Genomic DNA, 24,578 nt, shown 5'->3' on the forward strand with positions numbered 1-24,578 from the left:
ATGTTCCCCACAGTTGCTGCCTTGACCCACAGAGTTACTCCAGCTCTTTGCGTTAGCATTTCTTTCAATGTAGTAGGTTGGACATGCCAACAATGTTAAATTACTTCCAGTGGAGGGCATGTCACAGCCTCTTCCGATCAGCACCGTTGTGTATCAGCTCAGCTGGACAGGCAGCATCTCTGGACAAAAGGAACGGGTGAAGTTTCGGGTCGAGACCCTTCTTCAGAGGCTAGTATTGGCCCTGTCCAACAAGGCTAGTGTACGGCTGAACGTGAACTTGCTGGGTCGGGGGAGGCAAGGAGAGGGTTACTGGAAGGTTGGCCGTGGGAGGGTGGCTGAGAAGTGAGAAGTGAATTTCCCTCTGAAATTCATTGACCCTGTCTCAACACCCCCATTGACAAGCAAGCAAGCAGGCGGGGACTTTTCTTGTCCCTTGATATTCTCTCCTGTCACTCGCCCCCAATGTGTACTCGGGCATCTAAGGGGTTGAGGTGAGTAAATGACTCATTCCGGGTCGCAGTAGAAGCTTCACTCGGTGGCCAGTCAGACTCTAGATCAAAGATCCTATAGCGGAGCAAGATAGACCACTCCTGCTAAATGCAATGGGCTGACGTGTAGTACGCAACGGAGCGGAACGTGGGCCTTTTTTTCATCCATTTCCGTACCCGACCCGACCCGACCCGACCCGACCCGCAGTGTAATCAACGTTGCGGGGGAACAGTTTGTGTTAATAAATTATAATTCTGAAAATGACGAGAAGATTTTTCCCAAATAACTTTTATTTTTACGAGGATGTTTCCGTAACCGGCTTCCGTCTCCGCACTAGTATCTTTGCTCCGCTACGGGATCTTTGGTGCGGAGACGGAAGCCGGTTACGGAAATGGGGCCGAAAATTACCCGTGAATCTGCCCATGACCGTACTACGTCTTTTTCGTCGAGTGGCCCATCTTGCTCCGCTAGAGGCTCTTTGCTCTAGATGTTCAACTGTTACATAGCGTTGTCTGCACTGTCTGTGAATAACAGACCCATTCCGCGATTTAGTTTAGTTTAGTTTAAGAATACAGTGTTGGAAACGGGTCGTTCGGCCCATCGAGCCATGATAGACCAGCGATCACCCCCTTACACTGGCACCATCCTTCACACTAGGGACAATTGTACAATTACCAACGCCAATTGACCTACATACCTGAATTTGGAGTGCGGGAGGAAACCGGAGCACCCGGAGAAAGCCCACGCGGTCGCGGGGAGAACGTACAAACTCCGTACAGACGGCACCCATAGTCAGGATTGAACCTGGGTCTCCGGCCCGGTAAGGCAGCAACTCTACCGCTGGGCCACCCAATTGTATATCTGGTCCTGGCGAAGGGTCTCGTCATCGACTGTCCACTTGCTGCCCAAACCAGCAGCTCGCCCTTTCGCTCCAAATCCCAGCATCTGCAGTACCTCGTAACTCAAATCTCCTTTCTAACCCTATTGCCCACTACACTGGAAACTGCAGATGCTGGTTTACACAATAGGACACAAAGTGCTGGAGTAATCCAGAGAGTCAGGCAGCGTCTCTGGATGACCAGGAGTCCAGATATTTCATCCTCTGCCATTGGTTCCAGCGAAAACGTTATTCAGTTTAATTCTGCTTCAAATCCTGAGATGTCGTGTAATCTCAGGGTTGCCAAGTGTGGACCTTATCTCAACTCGGCAATTTCCTCCAGTACTGAAAGAATGTCGACCCCCGCCACCTCAAACGTTGTGGCCCGCACACACTGAATTATTCCTTTATTTGTTTGGTTCATTATTCTCGTGTCAGTCGATTGCATTCTGAACAAAGTGCCTCACCTGTATGCACCTCACTGATCTAAGGCGAGTCCCTGGCTCTCTCTGGCTGCACGAGTCCGCCTTTGAAGGAGCAGTGATCTACTGATTATCACGTGGTCTTGCTGATCAACTGGTCGCTCCTATTCCCCTGGTCTGTACAGTCACAGTTTTGCACCCTTCCATTAGATGCTTATGAGTAGCGATTTCTAAACTGTTGAATGGAACGAGTACAGTTTTACACTTTAGAGATGAAGTGTGGAAACAGGCCCTTCGGCCCACCGAGTCCATGCTAGTGCTATCCTGCCCAGTCAGGGACAATTTACAATTTTACCAAAGCCAATTAATCTAAAAACCCTGTGTGTGGGAGGAAACCGGAGCGCCCGGAGAAAACCCACGCGGTCACGAGGAGAACGTACAAATCTGTACAGACGGCACCATCGTCGGGATGGAACCTGGGTCCCTGGCGCTGTGAGGCAGCAACTCTGTGCCGCCCTCAAAAGTTCCAAAATTAACTTTTATTTCACGTTTGTGTCTGATTTTGGTCAGGGTACGGTGGTGGTGTTTAGTTCCGCCAAGTTCAGCCTGTACACGAGGGTGGGATCCTTGCGGTTCACCGAGCAGTGGATGAGGAGGCTGTATGTCAGAACGTCAGCGTGCCAGCGAGCAAGAGTAAAAAAAAAGCCAACGAGGTCCTTTGTTTACGCATGAGATTAAGAGCAAGGGTCCAGGAGCTGAATTCCACACAGATAAATCGTGTAGCAACAGGCTGTGGTTTCAAGCATGACTCATGATTTTGTTTGAAGTTGAGGGGAGGAAGCAATGTAGGTGTGAGGACAGGGGAGGGAGCAGGCGGCTGGCTAGTAGCACTGCGAGTGCTTGCAGTGCTGTTGCCCACCTAGTGTGGCACGGCAGGCCAATGCTGGAGGGACGAGTGACGTTAGTGCTGTACGTTGGTGAAGCCTGCCTTACCGGGCTGCAGGGCAAACACTGCTGGGTGAGTAACTGAAGTCTCCGGAGCTTTGTACAACAAAAGGCTGTTCGAGAGGTCAAGTGAGTTCTCGTATCAACGTTAATCAGACAGTTGCCAAAAGTTCCCCCCCCCCTCATCCTGGCCGCTCATAATTGCAGAATAACTTGTAGTTTTGTGTGAGTTGGAGATTTTGATTTGTTCCCTGAACTGTTGACTGTTGGATCAGTGTGGGTGCGAGATGTTTAGGGGGGAGAGGAGGCGTGTGTGTGTGAGACGGGGCAGTGGGCTGTATAGTGCAGGTACCACACTGGCCAGGTGTGCACTGTGCAGGTGTGGGGTGCAAGTGAGACTTGGTCAGGTGCCCCCCATGGCAGATGTTATTAGCTCTGTATCCTGGTTGGCAGCAGCCAGCTGTTCGCAGTTAGCCCCCCCAAGTCAGTTGACCAGCTGTTATCTACTTATCAGGTGCATGTGCAGATGGCCCAGTTGTGCACAGGCCTGGTGTGACAATTGGAGACATGAGTGCCCGACCCAGGTTCCCATGACAGGTACAAAACGCTGGAGTAACTCAGCGGGTCAGGCAGCATCTCCGGAGAAAAGGAATAGCAGATGTTTCAGGTTAAGACCCTTCTTCAGTCAGAGTCTGGCCCCTGACTCTTGGTCCAAAGATGGATCTCGACCTGAAGCATCACCTGTTCCTTTCTCCCGAGATGCTGCCTGTCCCGCTGAGTTACTCCAGCATTTTGTGACTATCTTCAGTTTAAACCAGCATCTGCAGTTCCTTCCTGCGCAGATGTCCATGGGGACTGGCCAGGTGTACTCTGCCAACTGTGACTCTCAAGTCCCTGTCCCACTTACGTGTCCTTTGCACGCTAATTACGCGACCTCGTGGTCACGTTGAGGCGCGACGGTCCCGTGCGACTTCATACGACCGCACTGCCGTCTGGAGCGCGTGACGTCATTTGAAGATGGACACGAAAATGCCAGAGTAACTCAGCGGGACCGGCAGCATCTCTGGATGGATGATGTTTCGTGTCGAGACTCTTCTTCAGTCTGAAAGAAGGGTCTTGACCCGAAACGTCACCCAAAAATAAATGATACCTTTTAAATTAAGTGCCGGAAATATTCAGCAGGTTGGAGAGGGTGTCAGAGTTAAGGGCCTGTCCCACTTGGCGATTATTTTCGGCGACTGCAGGCATCGTTGACTGACGTATCTGGTCACGGAACAATTCGCGGCGTGATGATGTATTGACGCACCGTGTGTTTTCAAGTGTCGCGACATTTTATTTGTCGCATCTGGATTTTGAAATGTTCAAAATCTTTTGGCGACACTGATATGTCGCCGGCAATCGGCGGAAAAAAATCGCCAGGTGGGACAGGCCCTTTAGCGTTTGGGTGTCAGGGGTTACGGGGAGAAGGCAAGAGAATTGGGACTTGGAGGCAGAGATAGATCAGCCATGATTGAATGGCGGAGTAGACTCGATGGAGTGACTCTGCTCCTATTACTGATGACTTATTTCAGGCTGAGGATCTTTCATTGGGTTCTGACAGCTGAGGGTTTGACCTGAACTGGACACAGATTGTGACTGACCAGCATTAACTTCGGATTTACAGCATCTGTACTTTTTTTTTGCTTTTCACTAAATGAGGCAGAGAATTCCACAGACTCACCACTCTCTGTGAGAAAAAGTGTTTCCTCGTCTCCGTTCTAAATGGCTTACTCCTTATTCTTAAACTGTGTGGCCCCTGGTTCTGGACTCCCCCAACATCGGGAACATGTTTCCTGCCTCTAGCATGCCCAAGCCCTTAATAATCTTGTATGTTTCGATGAGATTCCCTCTCATCCTTCTAAACTCCAGAGTGTACAAGCCCAGCTCCAACAACCTACTGTGTGATAATCTGATTCTTTAAGCAGTAATTAGATGACAGTCATCGACCAGAGCAACAGGAGAATCTCCCAATGCTTCCAAATGGCCCCTTACAACCCTCTACTTCCACCTGATGGGACTGTGGTTTAATCTCTCTGCTGTAAGAGACGAGTCCAACAAAACAGACCCCTGGTATCTGCAGCATTCCAGCCAACATTTTTGTGCCCACAAATCTGGGATGGGGATTGAACCGAGAACCATCGGATGAGAAGAATCCACCGCCAACTCGACCACAGCTGATATGTATAAATCCCTGCAGAACCACATCAAATATAATCGCATTTTAAACAGAGCAGCAGCCTCCAGGCTAAGTGGTCACCATTTCCTCTACTGCCAGGCAACCTCAGTCTGTGAACTCACTTGGTGTCCTGGTGCCGCTTGTAAATTGTGACTTTTGCAAGCGATGTGGCTCTTCAACTAACCGTGCAAGTCAGGTGGCACGGTGGTGCAGCGGTAGAGTTGCTGCCTTACAGCGCCAGAGACCCAGGTTCGATCCTGACTACGGGTGCTGTCTGTGCAGAGTCTGTATGTTTGCCCTGTGACCTGTGTGGCTTTGCCCCGGGTGCTCCAGTTTCCTCCCACACTCCAAAGACGGGCAGGTTTGTAGGTTAATTGGCTTCGGTAAAATTGTACCTTCTGAGTTTTGTAGTCGGCAGGGCAGTACTCGGCATATCGCCAACTTGGACAAATTAACATTTTTTTATCAAGCCAATTAATCTACAAACCTGTTCAAGAAGGAACTGCAGATGCTGGAAAATCGAAGGTACACAAAATTGCTGGAGAAATTCAGCGGGTGCAGCAGCATCTATGGAGCGAAGGAAATAGGCAACGTTTCGGGCCGAAACCCTTCTTCAGACTGAACCTTCGCTCCATAGATGCTGCTGCACCCGCTGAGTTTCTCCAGCAATTTTGTGTAATCTACAAACCTGTACGCCTTTGGAGTGTGGGAGGAAACCGAAGATCTCAGATAAAACCCACGCGGGTCATGGGGAGAACATACAGACTCCGCACAGACAGCACCCGTAGTCGGGATCGAACCCGGGTCTCTGGTGCTGCATTTTGCTGTAAGGCAGCAACTCTACCGCTGTGCCACCGTAAATTGTCCCTAGTGTGTGTAGGATAGTGTTAGTGAGCGGGGATCGCTGATCGGCACGGGACTCGATGGGCCGAAGGGCCTGTTTCCACGCTGTATCTCTAAAACTAAACTAAACCCGTGCTTTGACCGGAAATGGCATTTGATAGGAAGAAACGGGTTTGTTAATTCTCGCGGCGATGGGAAAACGGCAATTAATATTTCATTAAATTAAACTTTTTTTTGGAACTTCTGTCCTTCCAGGTTTTCCGAAAACAGTCTGAAAATAAAGCACGAGACAGAAATCCGGATCCCACCAGTGCCGTCGCCAAAGGCCGCGAGCAATCAAATGCACCCGGACACAAAGCTGCCCAACCACGGCAAGCCGGTCAACAGCAATGCCCCAGCTCCCAACGCCAGCCAAGGAACGCCCGGCGGCCTGGGCTCGAAGGCCACGGGAGCCGGCAGCCACGGCGGCAAGTCGAGCCAGATCTCCCCCGGCAACTCTGGGCTGAAGGGCTCCCAGAACTCGGTGCCCCCCAACCTCGGAGCTTTGAAAGGGAAGGTGAAGCGAGAGCGGAGTATCTCGGTGGATTCCGGAGACCAGCGGGACCCAGGCACGTCGGTCAATGACACAGAGTCCAAAGGTGAGTGTGGTGGCCATCACCAGCTGCAGCCCGTCAGGCACAGTCCAGTCCGGGGCGACACTGCATTTATCTGCCAACTATCATAAATACATAAAAACACAAAAACTACATGAAATATGGAATTAAAGTGACAAGTGGAAAGGATGGGGGATGGGGAACAGACTTAGGCCATTAATCCCATCGAGTCGACTCTGCCATTCAATCATGGCTGATCTATTTTTCCCTCTCAACCCCCTTCTCCTGCCTTATAACCATATAACCATATAACAATTACAGCACGGAAACAGGCCATCTCGGCCCTACAAGTCCGTGCCGAACAAATTTTTTTCCCCTTAGTCCCACCTGCCTGCACTCATACCATAACCCTCCATTCCCTTCTCATCCATATGCCTATCCAATTTATTTTTAAATGATACCAATGAACCTGCCTCCACCACTTCCACTGGAAGCTCATTCCACACCGCTACCACTCTCTGCGTAAAGAAGTTCCCCCTCATATTACCCCTAAACTTCTGTCCCTTAATTCTGAAGTCATGTCCTCTTGTTTGCCTTCTCCCCGTCACCTTTGACGTCCTGACTAATCAAGAACCTCTCGACCTCTGCTTTAAATTTGATACACTTTGCAGTTGCAGCAATGGATGAATAAGAAAATTGTGACTGCATGCGACAACCAAAATACTATCCGCTCATCTCGTGTCCCACCGGACAAGGATGCTCACCGTTCCAGTTTAGCGGGCCCTTCAGCCCACTGAGTCCGCGCCGACCAGCGATTCCCGCACACTAACACTCTTCCACACACGCTAGGGACAATTTACAATTTTACCGATGCCAATTAACCTACAAAACTTCCATGTCTTTGGAGAACAGGAGATCACGGTGGAAAGCCACACGGCCACTGGGAGAATAGACAAACTCCATATAGACAGCACCCCATGTCAGGATCGAACCGGGGTCTCTGGGGCTCGATGACAACAACCCAACCGCTGCACCACTGTGCCCATTCCTAATGGCTCCGTCCGGCTGCTTGCACTCACCAATATGCTCCTCAAACCCATTGCCCCGTTCATTCCGAATCCCCCAATCACCTCCAACTCCACAGCTCATATGGACAGCCCTTGTTTCTTGCAGAATGTTGTCCTATAGTCCTGGTGTCCTAGTCCTACAGCACTGAGCTCTCATTTACTCCCAGTCCAGTGGTTCTGTGGCAGTTCACACGGCCTATTGGTTATAGAAGCTTTGATGTGTCTCCGTGAAGATGTGTTTAAACTTGGAGCAGATGGCTCCTCGTCACAAATACGGGACTCATTTTGCTGTGTGTGTGTGTTTGTGTGTTTGTGTGTGTGTGTGTGTGTGTGTGTGTGTGTGTGTGTGTGTGTGTGTGTGTGGGTGTGTGTGTGTGTGTGTGTGTGTGTGTGTGTGTGTGTGTGTTTGTGTGTGTGTGTGTGTGTGTGTGTGTGTGTGTGTGTGTGTGCGTCTGTGTGTGTGTGTGTGTGTGTGTGTGTGTGTGTGTGTGTGTGTGTGTGTGTGTGTGTGTGTGTGTGTCTTTGCGTCTGTGTGTGTGCGTGTGTGCCTCAGTGTTTTTGTGTCTATGTGAATCTGCGTCTGTGTGTGTGCGCGATCGTGTGCACGTGTGTGTATGTGTGCACGTGTGTGTGTGTGCACGTGTGTGTGTGTGTGTGTGTCCATGTGTGTGTGTGTGTGTATGTGTGCACGTGTGTGTGTGTGTGCGTGTGTGTGTGTGTGTGCATGTGTGTGTGCGCGTGTAACATGATCCTGTGATGCGGACAACCCCCAGCATGTGATGGTGTGTTTGTTATTGGTGCTTTTCTGTGAGTAGATGGCCCCCCACGGAGCAAGCGGCGCTGTGTTCTGGAACGCAAGCAGCCCTACAGCGGGGACGAGTGGTACTCGGGACCGGACAGCGAAGACGAGGATAAACCCAGAGTGGCGGCGCTCAGTAAGTAACCCACGGACAGAGCGGGCGAACGCCTTGTGGAAAACATTCACTTAAGAACCAGAACTGCCTGTCCCGCTGAGTTACTCCAGTGTCTTTTATCTTCAGTGTAAACCAGTGGACTACACACCGGATAGAGTGGATTTTTCCACTAGTGGGAGAGTCTAGGACCAGAGGTCGCAGCCTCACAATTAAGAAGGAGAAGGAGATGAGAAGGGAAGTCTTTAGTCGGAGGGTGGTGAATCTGTGAAATTCATTGCCACACCAGGCTGTGGAGGCCAAGTCAATGGGCATGTTTAAGGCAGAGATAAACAGCTTATTGATTAGTACGGGTGTCAGGGGTTATGGGGAGAAGCCAGGAGAATGGGGTTAGGAGGGAGAGATAGATCAGCCATGATTAAATGGCGGAGTAGACTTGATGGGCCGAATGGATTGATTCTGCTCCTATCACTTATGAAATTATGAACACAAAATGCTGGAGAAACTCAGCGGGACGGGCAGCATCGCTGGAGAGAACCCGTGGGTCGAGACCCTTCATCAGACTGAGAGTCAGGGGAGAGAGGGGAACTAGAGACATGAAAGGCTACAAAGAGCATGTGAGGTGTGAAAAGGACAGATCAAAGGAGACAGTTATCAAGGAAGTTCATTGTTGGTCGAGGGGAAGGAGACACCGAGACACACGAGGGGTAAAATTAATCAGGAGTTGGACCAGAGTCCACATTTGTCTCTGTTCTGTTTCTCTCCTTTGCTCTGAGTCTCCTCGTTGTGTTCCAGCCGCCCAAAAAAATGTCAGTCTTCATTTTGAGATTTTCCGTCGATTCCAACCCCAGAAAGGTTTATTTTTGGGAACCTGATGTTTCCAGCGGTCTTTGCGGGGGGTGTGTGTTTGGTGGCACAAAGCCCCAGTGCCCGCCATGTATTTTTAAGGAAAATGTTCCAGCCACAAACGTTCCAGCTTCACAAAGTTAATTCCCAGGATGGCGGGACTGTCATATGCTGAGAGAATGGAGCGGTTGGGCTTGTACACTCTGGAATTTAGAAGGATGAGAGTGGATCTTATTGAAACATATAAGATTATTAAGGGTTTGGACATGCTATAGGCAGGAAACAAGTTCCCGATGTTGAACAGAACCAGGGGCCACAGTTTAAGAATAAGGAGGAAGCCATTTAGAACGGAGACGAGGAAACACTTTTTCTCACACAGAGAGTGGTGAGTCTGTGGAATTCTCTGCCTCAGAGGGCGGTGGAGGCTGGTTCTCTGGATACTTTCAAGAGAGAGCTAGATAGGGCTCTTACAGATAGCGGAGTCAGGGGGATATGGGGAGAAGGCAGTAATGGGGTACTGATTTGGGATGATCAGCCATGATCACACTGAATGGCGGTGCTGGCTCAAAGGGCCGAATGGCCTACTCCTGCACCTATTGTCTATTGTCTATTGTGGTAACTTAGAAGCAATCAGACAGTTACGTAGACAGAGGGACGTGGGCCAAATGCGTAGATGGAGGGTGGTGAGTTTGGGCAAGTTGGGCCGAAGGGCCTGTTTTCACGCTGTATCACTCTGTAACGTTTTGGCGAGCCCCAGTCTGTACCGCCATCTGGTGGCCATTCACTGTATCGGAGACTCTTCAAGAAAATCTTTAAAGCAGGCTGTGAATGTGAAGGTTCTCGACCCATTCCTTCTCTCCAGAGATGCCGCCTGTCCCAGATTTTTGTGTCTTAACTTCCCAAACTTCCTTAACTTCCCTTTGAGGGAGTTAGATGTGGCCCTTGTGGCTAAAGGGATCAGGGGGTATGGAGAGAAGGCAGGTACAGGATACTGAGTTGGATGATCAGCCATGATCATATCGAATGGCCGAATGGCCTACTCCTGCACCTATTGTCTATGTTTCTATGTTTCCATGACATCTTCTCCGCAACTACCCTATCCTCCCCTCCCCTCCCTTTGTCCCAGCCTACAGTCCCTCCGTTTTACCCCCCCCCCTATTACTTATTGAAGGTGGACAAAAATGCCGGAGAAACTCAGCGGGTGAGGCAGCATCTATGGAGCGAAGGAATAGGTGGAGGAGTAGGCCATTCGGCCCTTCGTGCCAGCACTGCCACAGCATGGCTGATCATCCAAAATCAGTATCCCCGTTCCTGCTTTCTCCCCATTATCCCTTGATTCCGTTAGCCCTAAGAGCTAAATCTAACTCTCTCCTGAAAACATCCAGTGAATTGGCCTCCACTGCCTTCTGTGGCAGAGAATTCCACAGATTCACAACTCTAAAAAGTCCTAAATGGCCTACCCCTTATTCTTAAACTGTGATATTAACATACCTTGGTTATGTGTGATCACCCCCCTCCCCCGCCCGCCCCACCCTCCTGCTCCTACCTCTGTGTTTACCCCCTACACCATACAGTCTGTAGAAGGGTCTCAAACCCGAAACGTCACCCATTCCTTCTCTCTGGAGATGCTGCCTGACCCGCTGAGATTTTGTGCCTATCTTTGTCTGCAGTGCCTTCCCGCGCGCCACCTTCTGCTCTCTGCTTCCTTCAGCTGTTCCTTGCTTCATGCCGTGGTTCCAGGGTTTGAGTCCAGAGGGCGGGGGGGGGGGGGGGGGGGGGAACGGCGAGATCGAACGGGGAAGCAGCGGCCCGCGAGGAACGCCAAGGGTGGGATTGACTGTTTTTTTCCCCTCTATCTCTGGCGCAGATTGCACTGTGGTGGAGGCGGCTCTCTCGGGGGCTGTCCAACCCTCCCCCAGCTCCAACCCCCTGCCCACAGTCAGCGAGAGTGCGCCGGCCAGCGTTCCTCACAACCCCGCAGGCGGGTCCTGCCTGCGCCCCGACACCGCAAACCCACGGAACCCCAGCAAACCACCGTCCCAGTTTGTGTACGTCTTCACCACCAACCTGGCCAACATGTGAGTGTCCCGAACGGGCGCGGAACAACCCGACAAGATGATTAGTGCGGGCGTTATGGGGCTAGGAGGGAGGGGTAGATCAGCCGTGCCGAATGGCCTAATTCTGCTCCGATCACTTGTGAACTCCCGGGTAGCTCGAGCACAGTTGAACTGAGGCTGAGGTCGACAATGGAAGAAGTTGCTTTGTTCCTTCAGAGTAACTCCAGAAGCGAGGGAAAGCACGGTGAAGTACCGGAGCGTGCAACATCCAAAGCTGGGTGGCCGTGGAGAAAGTGAACACGGTGGCTCGGCAGTAGAGTCGCCGCCTCACAGCACCGCAGACCCGGGTTCTACGGGTGCTGTCCGTGCGGAGTTTGCACGTTCTCCCCGTGACCACGTGGGTTTCCTCCGGGTGCCCCGGGTTCCTCCCACCTCCCAAAGACGTGCAGGTTTGTAGGTTAATTGGCTTCGGAAAAAGATTGTAAATTGCCACTAGTGTGTGTGCGTGTGTGTCGGATGGTGTTAGCGTACGGGGTGATTGCCGGTCGACACAGACCCGTTGGGCCTGTTTCCGTGCTGTATCTCTAAACGTAACGAAACAGATGGGTGCAATGCAACCCAAACTGAGGGGAACAAAACCATAATCATACTTTATTAGCCACGTATGTTTTGTCACGGACGAGGAATTGTATTTGCCGTACAGTGGCGAAGCAACAAAGGCTCTAGGGATGTGGGAGTAAGGGCAGGGTCCTGGTGTGGAGGCGATGGGGAATGCCCCCACTCTATTTCAGTGCCACTCCCACAAGCTGGCTCCAGTGGAGGTGCCTTTGGCTCTGTGTTTCACCACTAGATCCTGGGAATGGAAGAATGCAGAAGGAAGAGGGAATATAAGTGAGATTTAGCTCCTGGGGCTTACGGAGTCAAGGGATGGGGGGGGGGGGGGGGGGGCAAAAAAGCAGGAACGGGGCACTGATTGGGGATGATCAGCCATGATCACATTGAATCGTGGTGCTGGCTCGAAGGGCCGAATGGCCTGCACTTATGTTCTATCTTTCCAAGTGTCGGGAGGGAAGCTACACCGGGGGATGGGAGGGAGTCTATGTGGGGGGGGGGGTAAGTAGGGATGCGGTCAATGGCGGGTTCATTGAGGGAGGGGGGACGTGTATGGGGCAAGGGGGTTGGACGTTGCATTGATGTTGCTGACGGTGTTTCTGACTGTGTTGGATGGCAGGGCTGCAGAGGCTGTGATCCAGGGTCGGTCAGATTCCATCGTGGCGTATCACACGCACAATGTTCCTCGCACAAAACTGGATCAGGTGTACAATCAGAAGGTGAGTTCCAAATCCCAGCGCACCCTCACTTTATGCAGCACTTCAGCTTTGCACGTCAAACCCTCACAGTTCAAATACAGGTCCACCACCCGTCCCACTGTGCGAGTTCATTCTCTCCCGAGTTTAAAAAAAAAATCAAACTCGTGGTAAGCACGGAGAATGAACGTAGCGGGTACGTCGGAGCTCGGGGACGTCTCTTAGCGCTAACAGCAGGTACTCGGGAAGACTCGCTAACGGCAGGTAAGCACGGGAAGACTCGTGAAGATTTTTCAACACGATGAAAAATGTCCACGAGAGCCCCGAGTACCGACGAGTGGCCATTACCGTAAATCTCCCGAGTTCGAATCAGGGCAAACTCGGGAGAACTCTTGGAATGAACTCGGACAGTGGGACAGGGGGTTTAAGAAAGAACTGCAGATGCTGGAAAAATCGAAGGTAGACAAAAATGCTGGAGGAACTCAGCGGGTGAGGCAGCATCTAGGGAGCGAAGGAATAGGCGACGTCTTGGGTCGAGACCCAAGAGTCGAGATGCTGCCGCACCAGCTGAGTTTCTCCAGCATTTTCGTCTCCCAGCAGCTGATGACATGGCCCTTCCCTTAATCTGGACAATGTTACTTGAAATCCCTCCCACCCCACCCCCCCACACCGCGCACACATTCCCCTGATAACGTGGCACCTAGATCTCGACCTCATGGGATTTCCGCGGCCAATTGGCGGGTGTAATTTGCACCCCCCTGCAGACGGTATTTCTATTTTTAAGAGCCCTATCTAGCTCTCTCTGAAAGCATCCAGAGAACCCGCCTCCAGGCAGAGAATTCCACAGACTCGCCACTCTCTGTGAGAAAAAGTGTTTCCTCGTCTCCGTTCTAAATGGCCGGCCCCTTATTCTTAAACTGTGTGTGGCCCCTGGTTCTGGACTCCCCCAACACCGGGAACATGTTTCCTGCCTCAAGTGCGTCCAAACCCTTAACAATCTTATATGTTTCAATGAGATACCCTCTCATCCTTCTAAACACCAGAGTGTACAAGCCCAGCTGCTCCATTCCCTCAGCATATGACAGTCCCACCATCCCAGGAATTAACCTTGTAAAGCCATATTCTATAACTTCTATGAGATGCAGGGAAAGGGGTTTGAAGGGAATTTGCTTCCCATACTTTCCCTAATTTGGCTTTGCAGGGGGTATAAATATTCTCCCTCCCACCTCTCTAGCTATGCTGTCTAATGTTGGATATACCCAGCCTGGGGAAATACATTCTGACTGTCCACCTTATCAATGCCGCTAATATCTCTATGCTTCTCGTAATTTTATTTTGCGGTTCAGACTGCCCTGCAACTGGTCTGTGACATCCAGCTATAGCATGATACCTTGCCCCTCCAGCCATCTCACTTCTCTTCTTTCCCTTCCTCTCACCCTCAGGCCTCCCATGCCGCCCAGAAAGGGTCTGGGCTGCAGGAGCAGCTGTCCCGGAACAGGCCCCCGTCTCGCACCCCCCAGCCCCAACAGCAGGGTCAGCAGTGCTTGCAGCCCCCCAGCTCGATGCCGCAGGAGGGGGGAGCCGGACTCGAACCCCTGCTCTCGGACATGGGCTCCAAACCGATGGAGAGCAACGGCGGGGCCGGCAACCAGCCGGGGGGCGGTCACCCCAACGTCGGCAACGCGCCCGCCAACCCCCACCAGGGGGCGCCGGTCGACCCGGCCAATGGCGGCGGCGTGGAGGCCAACAATCCCAACGACAACGGTTCGCTGGTCATGAACATCCACCCCAACACGGAGGGGTTGTCCAAGGAACAACTCGAGCACAGGGAGCGTTCCTTACAGACGCTGAGGGACATCGAGAGGCTCTTGTTGCGCAGCAGCGAGGGCGAATTCTCCATGAAGGGCAACTGTGGCCCCAACGGCCAAGGGGATGGACAACAGGTCATGAAGAAGCCGGAGGAGCCTCTGCAGTCGATGATTTCCCAAGCACAGGCGTTGGGGGTGGATGGGCCAAACATGGAGCAAGAGGCGATGCACCATCAGGAGGTAATGCAACACGACCCAATGGGGCAACAGGTGACCATGATGATGAATCCCGTCAACCAGGACAACCTGACCCCAGAGCAGGTGGCCTGGAGGAAGCTTCAGGAGGACTTCTACGAAGAGAAGAGGAGGAAACAGGAGCAGGCGGTGGTTCAACAACGGACGATGCAGGAGATGATGATGCAGAGGCCCATGGGGGGCATGATAGTACGGGGGCCCCCCCCTCCCTACCACAGCAAAGCCGGGGACCAATGGCCCTCGGGTATGGGCAACAGGTTCGCGGGCCCCATGGACGTTCCCGATCCCATGCAGCCCCGAGGCACCGCCCCCTTCTCCGGCCCGCGCTTCCCCAACAGCCAGATGCAGCGGGTGGGCGGGTACGGGGCCATGCAGAACATACCGATGGAAGCTCTGGGCGCCATGAATCCAATGCAAAGGACTGTGCGGCCCGGGATGGCCTGGCCGGACGACATGCCACCGATGGGGAGTGGGGGGGGGAACTTCCCCCAAGGAGGCATGCCCTACCACCCAGGACAGGGTGACCCCGAGAGGTTTATGAACCCGAGGGCCAGGGAGGAGTTGTTGAGGCAGCAGCTGATGGACAAGAGATCGATGAGCATGCAGCGCCCGCTGAACATGAGTAACGCCAACACCATGAGCCAAGGGATGGAGATGGAGCGAATGTTGCAGGCGCAGAGACAGATGGAGCCAGGGGCCATCTCAGGGATGTTCCCTGGACCTGGGGACAACGTGAGTGGGAACCCCATGGGTCTGGACTTTGTGGGGCCGAGGGGAATGTTGAGCCCCCCCCTGGGGCAGGCAGGACCTGTGCGTGACATGGACCCGTCAATGGGCCCCGGCAACGTCAACATGAACATGAATGTAAATATGAACATGAACATGAACCTCAACGTCCAGATGACGCCTCAGCAGCAGATGATGATGTCGCAGAAGATGCGGGCGCAGGAGATGATGTCCCACCAGGTGTTGACCGCGGAGGAGATAGCCCGCGTCCGAGCTCAGAACGGTAGCGGGATGCTGGGTGACCCTCAGAAGATGCTGATGCAGTCGCCGTTCCCAAATCACGGGCAGCAGGGCTTCCCCGGAGGCCAGGGGCAGTATTCCAATATGTCTCAGGAAGTGAACAGCATGGGGAACCCTGGGGAGATGTTCAGCCCTGAGCAGGGGGGGCCCATGGCCGTGAGTAGCATGGGTAACACAGCCAGGCTCAGCCACATGCACATGGCGCCGACTTCAAACCAATCCAGCAACCACGGCAATGTGGCTGCCATGCTTCCAGTGTCCCAACGGGGCTTGGGCCGAAGACCTTCAGACCTCACCATCAACATCAACCAGATGAATTCCCCCAACATGGGTCACCTCAAGTCACCGACCATCAGCCAGGTTCACTCCCCTCTTGTCAGTTCCCCCTCTGCCAATCTCAAGTCTCCTCAGACACCATCTCAGCTGGCCAGCCTGACGTCCTCCAACGCCTCGGGCCCCATCAAGTCCCCCCAGGTGCTGAGCTCGGCGCTTCCCGTTCGCTCCCCAGCGAGCTCGCCCAGTCGGCTAAAGTCGCCGTCGATGTCCGTCGCCTCGCCGGGGTGGAGCTCGTCGCCCAAGAACACCCTCCCGAGCCCTGTCATCAGTCAGGGTAAACAGCCCATGAGCCTGAACTCTTCAACCCCTCTGGGGAACATTGAGCAAGGTGAGACCGTTTGCTCTCAATGCACGTCCCACCGTACGAGTTTACCCAAGAGCTCTCCCGAGTTTAAAAAAAAAATCTTAACTCGTGGCAAGCACGCAGAATGTACGTCGGAGCTCGGGACGTCTCTTAGCGGCTCGTAACGCTAACGGCAGGAACTCGGGAAATGCGGTAACTCGTGAAGATTTTTCAACGTGTTAAAAAATGTCCACGAGAGCCCCGAGTACCGACGAGCGGCCATTACTGTAAATCTCCGAGTTCGAATCAGGGGAAACTCGGGAGAACTCTTGGAATGAGCTCGCATAGTGGGACAGCCCCTTAATTCACTTCCGACACCAGGAATGGCAGCTAATGGAGCTGCTGCCTCACATCTCTGGTGGCCGAGGTTCAATCCTCGAGGTTCTCAATTGCAGTCTGTGTGGAGTTTGCACGTTCTCCATGTGACCACCCTATGGGTGCACTAGCCCCCCCCCCAATTATTAGTCGCCCCCTAATATTTGGGTGGGGTAGATGCTGGGAGGAGGTGAATAAAATGGGATTAGTGTGGGATTTGTGTTGATGGTTTGTTGATGGTCAGGTCATGTTGAGCATGGACTCAATGGGCTGAAAGGCCTGTGCGGGTGCTGCCTGACTCTGTCACCAGCCACATCAGCAGGGTGGGTGCAGCGTGTTACATCGCACAGCTTGCCTCGTCTTGTTTATCCGTTAATGCCACCCTCTGCTCTGCAGGGCAGGCACTGATTATGAATCAGCATTTCCGCAATCCCGACTCTTTCTGGTTAAAGTCATTTATCTTATTAATACAATAAGATACAATACGACAGTATTTATCCCAGGAGGGAAATAGACAATTGACAATAGGTGCAGGAGTAGGCCATTCGGCCCTTCGAGCCAGCACCGCCATTCAATGTGATCATGGCTGATCATCCCCAATCAGTACCCCGTTCCTGCCTTCTCCCCATATCCCCTGACTCTGCTATTTTTAAGAGCCCTATCTAGCTCTCTCTTGAAAGCATCAAGATAACCTGCCTCCTGAAGCAGAGAATTCCACAGACTCACCACCCTGTGAGAAAAAGTGTTTCCTCGTCTCCGTTCTAAATGGCTTACTCCTTATTCTTAAACTGTGTGGCCCCTGGTTCTGGACTCCCCCAACATCGGGAACATGTTTCCTGCCTCTAGCGTGTCCAAGCCCTGAACAATCTTATATGTTTCAATGAGATATCCTCTCATCCTTCTAAACTCCAGAGTGTACAAGCCCAGCTGCTCCATTCTCTCAGCATATGACAGTCCCGCCATCCCGGGAATTAACCTTGTAAACCTACGCTGGGCTCCCTCAATAGCAAGAATGTCCTTCCTCAAATCAGATAGCTGTTTATCTACTGTCCAGTGAGGGTGGAGATGATCAGGGGCACAGCCACACTACTCCTGCTATCAGACGGTCAGAGATTGCTGAGTTTGTGTCTTGATCATAAGTTGTGGTCAGTTTGCAGCTCTTCCCACTAGAGGGTGCCCCCCTGCCACGGCCTAAGCCCGTGGTCCACCCTGCAGCCTTGGTGCTGGGACTCTGCATCAACAGCTTCAGATAAGTTTCCACAGTAAACCTATTCATAATCCTTCAGGCCCACAACCGTCAATGTGCAGAAGGGTCCCTATCCGAGACGTCATCTATCCATCTTCTCCCGAGATGCTGCCTGGACCGCTGAGTTCCTCCAGCACTCGTGTTTAGAGATACATCGCCCTTCAGCCCACCCATCCCGTACCGACCAGCGATCGCCCGCAAATTCGCCAAATCAATAGACGATAGACAATAGGTGCAGGAGTAGGCCATTTGGCCCTTCGAGCCAGCACCGCCATTCAATGGCTGATCCTCCCCAATCAGTACCCCGTTCCTGCCTTCTCCCCATATCCCCTGACTCTGCTATCTTTAAGAGCCCTATCGAGCTCTCTCTTGAAAGCATCCAGAGAACCCGCCTCCACCGCCCTCTGAGGCAGAGTATTCCACAGACTCACCACTTCACACATATCCTTCACACGCTAGGGACAATTTACACTTGCACCTTTGGAGTGCCGGAGGAAACCGAAGATCTCCCGGAGAAAACCCATGCGGTCACGGGGAGAAGGTACAAAGTCAATACAGACAGCACCCACAGTCAGGATCCAACCCGGGTCTCTGGCGCTGCAAGGCAGCAACTCTACCGCTGTGCCACCATTGTGTCCTGAGGTGTTGGCGGTGCTTGCATTCATAGGTTACAAGAGGAGGAGGGGGGTTAGAGTATAGCTTATTAAACATTGGTCGGTTGGGCCAGATTTGGAATACCGTGCAGTTTTGGAAGAATGTTACAGCACTGCGGAAGGTGCAGAGGAAGTTCACTACACTGTAACTGCGATGGGGCATTTGATTGGAAGAGATACTGGAGAGATGGTGTTTGCTTTTCTTGAGTGGAGGAGACTGAGGTGCACCTGATTGACAAAACTATGCGGGGCAGAAAAGGCTCTAGAAGTAGAGGGCATCGTTTAACGTAGTGTGTAGAGGGCAGCACAGGTTTAAAGTTGGGGGGGTAGAGAATGTGCAGATGCTGCTTTAAACCGAAGATAAGACACAAAAAGCTGGAGTAACTCAGAGGGTCAGCATCTCTGGAGATCAGGAATAGGTGACGTTTGGGGTCAGGTTGTGTCTGAAGAAGGGTCTCGGCCCGAAACGTCGCCTATTTCCTTCGCTCCATAGATGCTGCTGCACCCGGTGAGTTTCTCCAGCATTTTTGTGTACCCTCGATCTTCCAGCATCTGCAGTTCCTTCTTGAAGACTGTATGTGGTATGTACCTTTGTTAGGTTCCTAAACATGGGCTCGACAAATTGATACATTCTTTGTGTCCCCTTCAATGACTGCCGGCAAAGCCCCAAACGACCCCCATAGGTTAAAGCCACTGGTCCAGGGGGTTGAGAATGGTTGGAATATAGAACGCATGGTGGAGGCAGGTTCAAGCACACACAGCATTTAAAAGGTATCTGAGTGAGCATTTAGTCAAGACAGAGCAGGCTATGGATCAAATATAGTCGTCACTGCCATCTCACCTCCAGAATTAAGTCATTGGTCCAGATTTGGACGAAGGCTGTGATGAGATCTTGGAGAATCTAAGCTCAGCCTCGGCGTGGAGACGATGGATGAGAAGGTGCCACTTGACAGCTTTGATCAACGAACGTGCTGCTTGCTGAGAGTTGTACGATCAGTCACCTCACCCTCACTCGCACTATCTCTTCCATCTCCACAAACTTGCTCCGACCCAACTGCATCCTGGTGCTGTGCAATTGAGATCTTTCATCAGCAGGCACGTTTGTTGTGACTTCAATGAGAGTTTAGATGTGAGGTGGTGAAGGTCCTGCTGAGTTACTCCCCTTATCTGAGGACGGCTGGAGTATTTCATTTCATGACGTGGCCAGCTTCAGAATTTGTCAGTGTCGGTCACACCCAGGAAACCCAACCTGGGCCCACAGTGGCTCTTGGAAACGCTCACTTCTTCCAGCAGCTTCAGACAGACTTGCAGATTGAAGTCATAAAACTATTCAAGGTTTTCACAAATGGCTTAGATTGTCCAGGAGTGGCAGGTACAACTGTCCTCCAGATAGTGCCTGGCCCTGGTGAAACTGCACCCCTGTGTTGGTTGGTTGGTTGGTGGTGTGTGTGTGGTGTGTGTGTGTGTGTGTGTGTGTGTGTGTGTGTGTGTGTGTGTGTGTGTGTGTGTGTGTGTGTGTGTGTGTGTGTGTGTGTGTGTGTGTGTGTGTGTGTGTGTGTGTGTGTGTGTGTGTGTGTGTGTGTGTGTGTGTGTGTGTGTGTGAACTGTACCCCAATGTTGGTTGGTGTGTGTGTGTGTAACTGTACCCCAATGTTGGTTGGTGTGTGTGTGTGTGTACCCCAATGTGTGTGTGTGTGTGTGTGTGTGTGTGTGACCTGTGTTGTGTGTGTGTGTGTGTGTGTGTGTGTGTGTGTGTGTGTGTGTGTGTGTGTGTGTGTGTGTGTGTGTGTGTGTGTGTGTGTGTGTGTGTGTGTGTGTGTGTGTGTGTGTGTGTGTGTGTGTGTGTGTGTGTGTGTGTGTGTGTGTGTGTGTGTGTGTGTTGTGTGGACCTGTACCCCAATGTTGGTTGGTGTGTGTGTGTGTAACTGTACCCCAATGTGGGTGGTGTGTGTGTGTGTGTGTGTGTGTGGAACCCCCCCAGTGTGTGTGTGTGGAACTGTACCCCAATGTTTGTTGGTGTGTGTGTGTGTGTGTGTGTTTGTGTGTGGGGGTGTGTGTGGTTGTGTGTGTGTGTGTGTGTGGGTGTGTGTGTGTGTGTGTGTGTGTGTGTGTGTGTGTGTGTGTGTGTGTGTGTGTGTGTGTGTGTGTGTGTGTGTGTGGGTGTGTGTGTGTGTGTGTGTATATGTGTGTGTGAATGAGTGTGTGTGTGTGTGTGTGTAACTGTACCCCAATGTTGGTCACTGTGTGTTGACCCCAGTCAGTTCCAGTGTAAATCTATCCGTTGAGTATCCACAGTTCAAGTGAAGGAGCGTAGCCCTGGGTCCTGGCCTTTGTATGTGTGAGGCATGTCACGATCACTCTTGAATAGTGAATGGGTTCATCAGATCGGACCATTATTGAGAGCTGTTTTTCTTTGCCCTCTGTCCACATTGAACAGGCCCCATCGTCTCCGCCTCGCGCCCCGGCCCCGGATTACCGTACAACTCTCCGGATTCAACGCCCTCGCAGAACCCCCTGTCGCTGATGATGTCCCAGATGTCCAAGTACGCCATGCCGAGCTCCACGCCGCTCTACCACGATGCGATTAAGACCATCGCCACTTCCGATGACGAGCTGGCCCCAGAGAGGTCAATGTCCATGATCCAGCCCTCTGGTGAGTGAACAGAGAACTTGTGCTTCCAAAGCAGAGGGCGGTGAATCTGTAGGATTCGTTGCCACAGACGGCGGTGGAGGCCAAGTCAATGGATATATTCAAGGCGGAGATTGACAGATTTGTGATTAGTACAGGGGTCAGGGGGGGAGAAGGCAGGAGAATGGGGTTGAGAGGGGAATGAGTGAATGGCGGAGTAGACGTGATGGGATGAATGACCTAATTCTGCTCCTGTTACCCATAAGCTTGTGAAAGCATCTCTCGTACACAAGTGCAGCTCTCAGTTCATCTTGGCCAATATTGTGCTTCATGGAGGTGATGTTAGAAATCTGCCCCTTTGTACACAAATGGAAATGATATGTATCCAAACCATCTCTGCCATTAACATTGGACCATGATAAATATGGGCCTGAAGTCAGTGCGATGTCCCAGGCACTTCTTCCCTCATGGATATTTCATGCTATCTTAGACCTGAATAACTGAATCCCTCCTCACTGTGGCTTTACTTGTACTTCTCCTTCCTATGTTTATGACATTGGTTACAGTGTACTGTGTTCACCAAAGACCCTATAGCGGAGCAAGATAGACCACTCCTGCTAAATGCAATGGGCTGATGTGTAGTACGCAACGGAGCGGAACGTGGGCCTTTTGTTCATCCATTTCCGTAACCCGACCCGACCCGACCCGACCCGACTCGCAGTGTAATCAACGTTGCAGGGGAACAGTTTGTGTTAATAAATTAAAATTCTGAAAATGAGGAGAAGATTTTTCCCAAAGAACTTTTTATTTTTACGAGGATGTTTCCGTAACCGGCTTCCGTCTCCGCACTAGTATCTTTGCTCCGCTACGGGATCTTTGGTGCCGAGACGGAAGCCGGTTACGGAAATGGGGCCGAAAATTACCCGTGAATCTGCCCATGACCGTACTGCGTCTTTTTCGTCGAGTGGGCTATCTTGCTCGCTAGAGGGTCTGTGGTGTCCACATAGTCTGTTGTGCTGCAGCGAGTAAGAATGTCATTGTTCTATCTGGGACACATGACATTAAAGCACTCATGACTCTCTCTTGATGATGCTTCGATCAACCTGATTAAGTATCTAGTCGCCTGTCCTATAAGTTGTGGCGGGGCATGTTAGTCGTGTACAGTGGAAATTGGATTTAAGATGCCTGGCAAGAGGAGTGGGACTTGTGTTAACTTCCTTTTTTGGTTGCCTTGCAGGGATGAGTGGGGTCCAGAACCCACAGCAGCACCTGGTGTCTCAGAGTGTGGTGGGACCAGGATCAGCCAACAGCCCGCTGGCAATGGGCATGGTGGGGCAGCCCCTGTCGCACGAACCACCGCAGTCCATGATGCCATCGCCGGGCATGATGGGCATGCACGAGGGCCACGGAGCGGGCATGGGCGTGCAGAGCCCCATGATGGTGCACCCGTCCCAGGACTCGCTGGGCCCGCTGAGTGGCGGCGGCTCCCAGATGCTACCTCAGAACCCCATGGTCCTCCAGCGGATGCAGCACCAGCCCCACAACCCCCTGCAGTCCCCGGGCTCCGGGATGCAGCAGGTCTACCCTCCTGGGATGGCCATGTCCCACGATGACGGGGTCCCACCGCACGGGGTCCCCACCGGACCGTCTCCTGCCTCACAGCAGCAGCAGCAGCCTCCGCCGCCCCCGCCTCCGCACCTGATGACCAAGGGCGTGTCGGTCCGCTCGGTGGCCGAAGGCTACCAGCTCTCGGGCGTGGCCTCGGTCCTCAACGACCCCGAGCTTCAGGACGTGATCCGGCCGTCGGCCAGCGGCATCCCCGAGTTCAACCTGTCGCGCATCATTCCCTCGGAGAGGCCCAGCAGCACGCTGCAGTACTTCCCCAAAGGTGAACCGCAGGTGCCCAAAGCTCCGTCTTCCAACCCTCACCTCATGAACCTTCACAGCATGATGCTGGAACAGGGCGCTCCCGGCCGACCCAGCCTTGCCGGACAGCAACAACAACAGCAGCAGCAGCATCATCAGCAGCAAGTGGTGCAGAGGGGCCTGAGCATGCACATATTCCACCCGGGGCAGGTGCCGGGACCCATGATGGCAAGGACAGGCATGCCGGGCCAACACAGCGTGATGGGCAACAGTCTACACCAGGTCCTCATGTCTCCGCAGCAGAGCTTGATGGCCCAACAGAACATGATGCTCCAAGCCAAGCAGAGGAGCCTCTCCCTCTCGGGGGAGATGTACGGGCAAGGGGGACACATGCTGCCCCCTCAGGTGGGCGTTCTGGCTGCGCCGCCCCACCAAAGTATGATGTTCCCCCAGCAGTTAAGACAGAGGAGCATGTCCTTAGATACGCCCATCACCTTTGTACCCGGGCCTGGAAACGCTGCCAACATGCCCTTCTAAGCTCCTCTCATCGACTTTTCGTACAATTAGGGTTTATGCAAGTCACGGAGCAACTGGTGGGATAAATTGAAAAAATAATAATTTTATTACGAAAAGTGAGGCCCAGAAAACTGAGGAGACGAAGAGTTTATACCGAGGAGGGGGCTGGGGGGGGGGGGGGGGGGGGGGGGGGGGGGGGGGGGGGGGGGGGGGGGGGGGGGGGGGGGGGGGGGGGGGGGGGGGGGGGGGGGGGGGGGGGGGGGGGGGGGGAGTCAAAGATTATTTTTTAACAGAGTGAGCTCGGCCGAAAGACTTCCAGACATTTGCGTTTTCCATTTAAATTTTTTTATTTCTCTCTCAGTCTCTCTCTCTATCTCTCTCTCTTTCTCTCTCTTTCTCGCTCTCCTTCTCCCTCTCTCCTTTTGGTTTCCTCGCCCGCTGTTGTGCAAAGGGATTTCATTATTGCTGTAAATATACCGCCTCAGTCTGTGATTTTGTTTTTACGGTTCCTGTAACTCTGTGTTTTCGCTCGAGAACCATCCAGAACTGTGGCAGGGAAATTCCAGGAAGGGTGTCTTCCACAAGAAGGGTCGCCAGTCTTGTCAGGGTCCCACTCCCTCTCCCTGCAGCTGCCCAGTGTCCTGTATCATCGAAACATAGAAAATAGGTGCAGGAGGAGGCCATTCGGCCCTTCGAGCCAGCACCGCCCTGCCATCTCATCGCCAGACTGTTTCTCAGGCTGAGGACAACCCGTACACACTCAGCCTGCGTTTCAATGTGTGGGATTAGAAACATCAGCTCCAGAGCTGTGGAAACATATAGTGTCTCTCTGGGTCTGATTCAATCGAGGTTTTGTCTCTGTTCCGGGGTGCGTGCAGGATAGACGGGGCCTCGCAGTTACCGGGGTCCACAGGGTAGGTTGGGCGGGTGGAGAGGGGAGGGATGGATTGGGGAGGAGGTTGACCTGGAACGCAGCAGAAGGTTTCCGGAGACCTGTGTTGGAAGCAGACCAG

At 52.6% G+C, this 24,578-nt stretch overlaps 1 protein-coding gene across 2 annotated transcripts in view; it reads left to right on the plus strand.

Annotated features, from left to right (window-relative positions):
- The window catches only part of bcl9l (bcl9 like), a 130,644-nt gene extending 106,916 nt beyond the window's left edge, over positions 1 to 23,728 (plus strand). For both annotated transcript variants that reach the window (XM_055660574.1, XM_055660576.1), the window contains exons 4-10: positions 6,047 to 6,429; positions 8,267 to 8,386; positions 11,076 to 11,286; positions 12,497 to 12,596; positions 14,015 to 16,325; positions 20,992 to 21,207; positions 22,421 to 23,728. In XM_055660574.1, the coding sequence (XP_055516549.1) occupies positions 6,047 to 6,429; positions 8,267 to 8,386; positions 11,076 to 11,286; positions 12,497 to 12,596; positions 14,015 to 16,325; positions 20,992 to 21,207; positions 22,421 to 23,586 (4,507 nt within the window). In that variant the 3' untranslated portion in view covers positions 23,587 to 23,728. The remainder of the gene's footprint in view (positions 1 to 6,046; positions 6,430 to 8,266; positions 8,387 to 11,075; positions 11,287 to 12,496; positions 12,597 to 14,014; positions 16,326 to 20,991; positions 21,208 to 22,420) is intronic.
- The last annotated feature ends 850 nt before the right edge of the window (positions 23,729 to 24,578 follow it).

Source organism: Leucoraja erinacea, chromosome 32 (assembly GCF_028641065.1).
Source record: "Leucoraja erinacea ecotype New England chromosome 32, Leri_hhj_1, whole genome shotgun sequence".
In the NCBI taxonomy this organism is placed as follows: Eukaryota; Metazoa; Chordata; class Chondrichthyes; order Rajiformes; family Rajidae; genus Leucoraja; species Leucoraja erinaceus.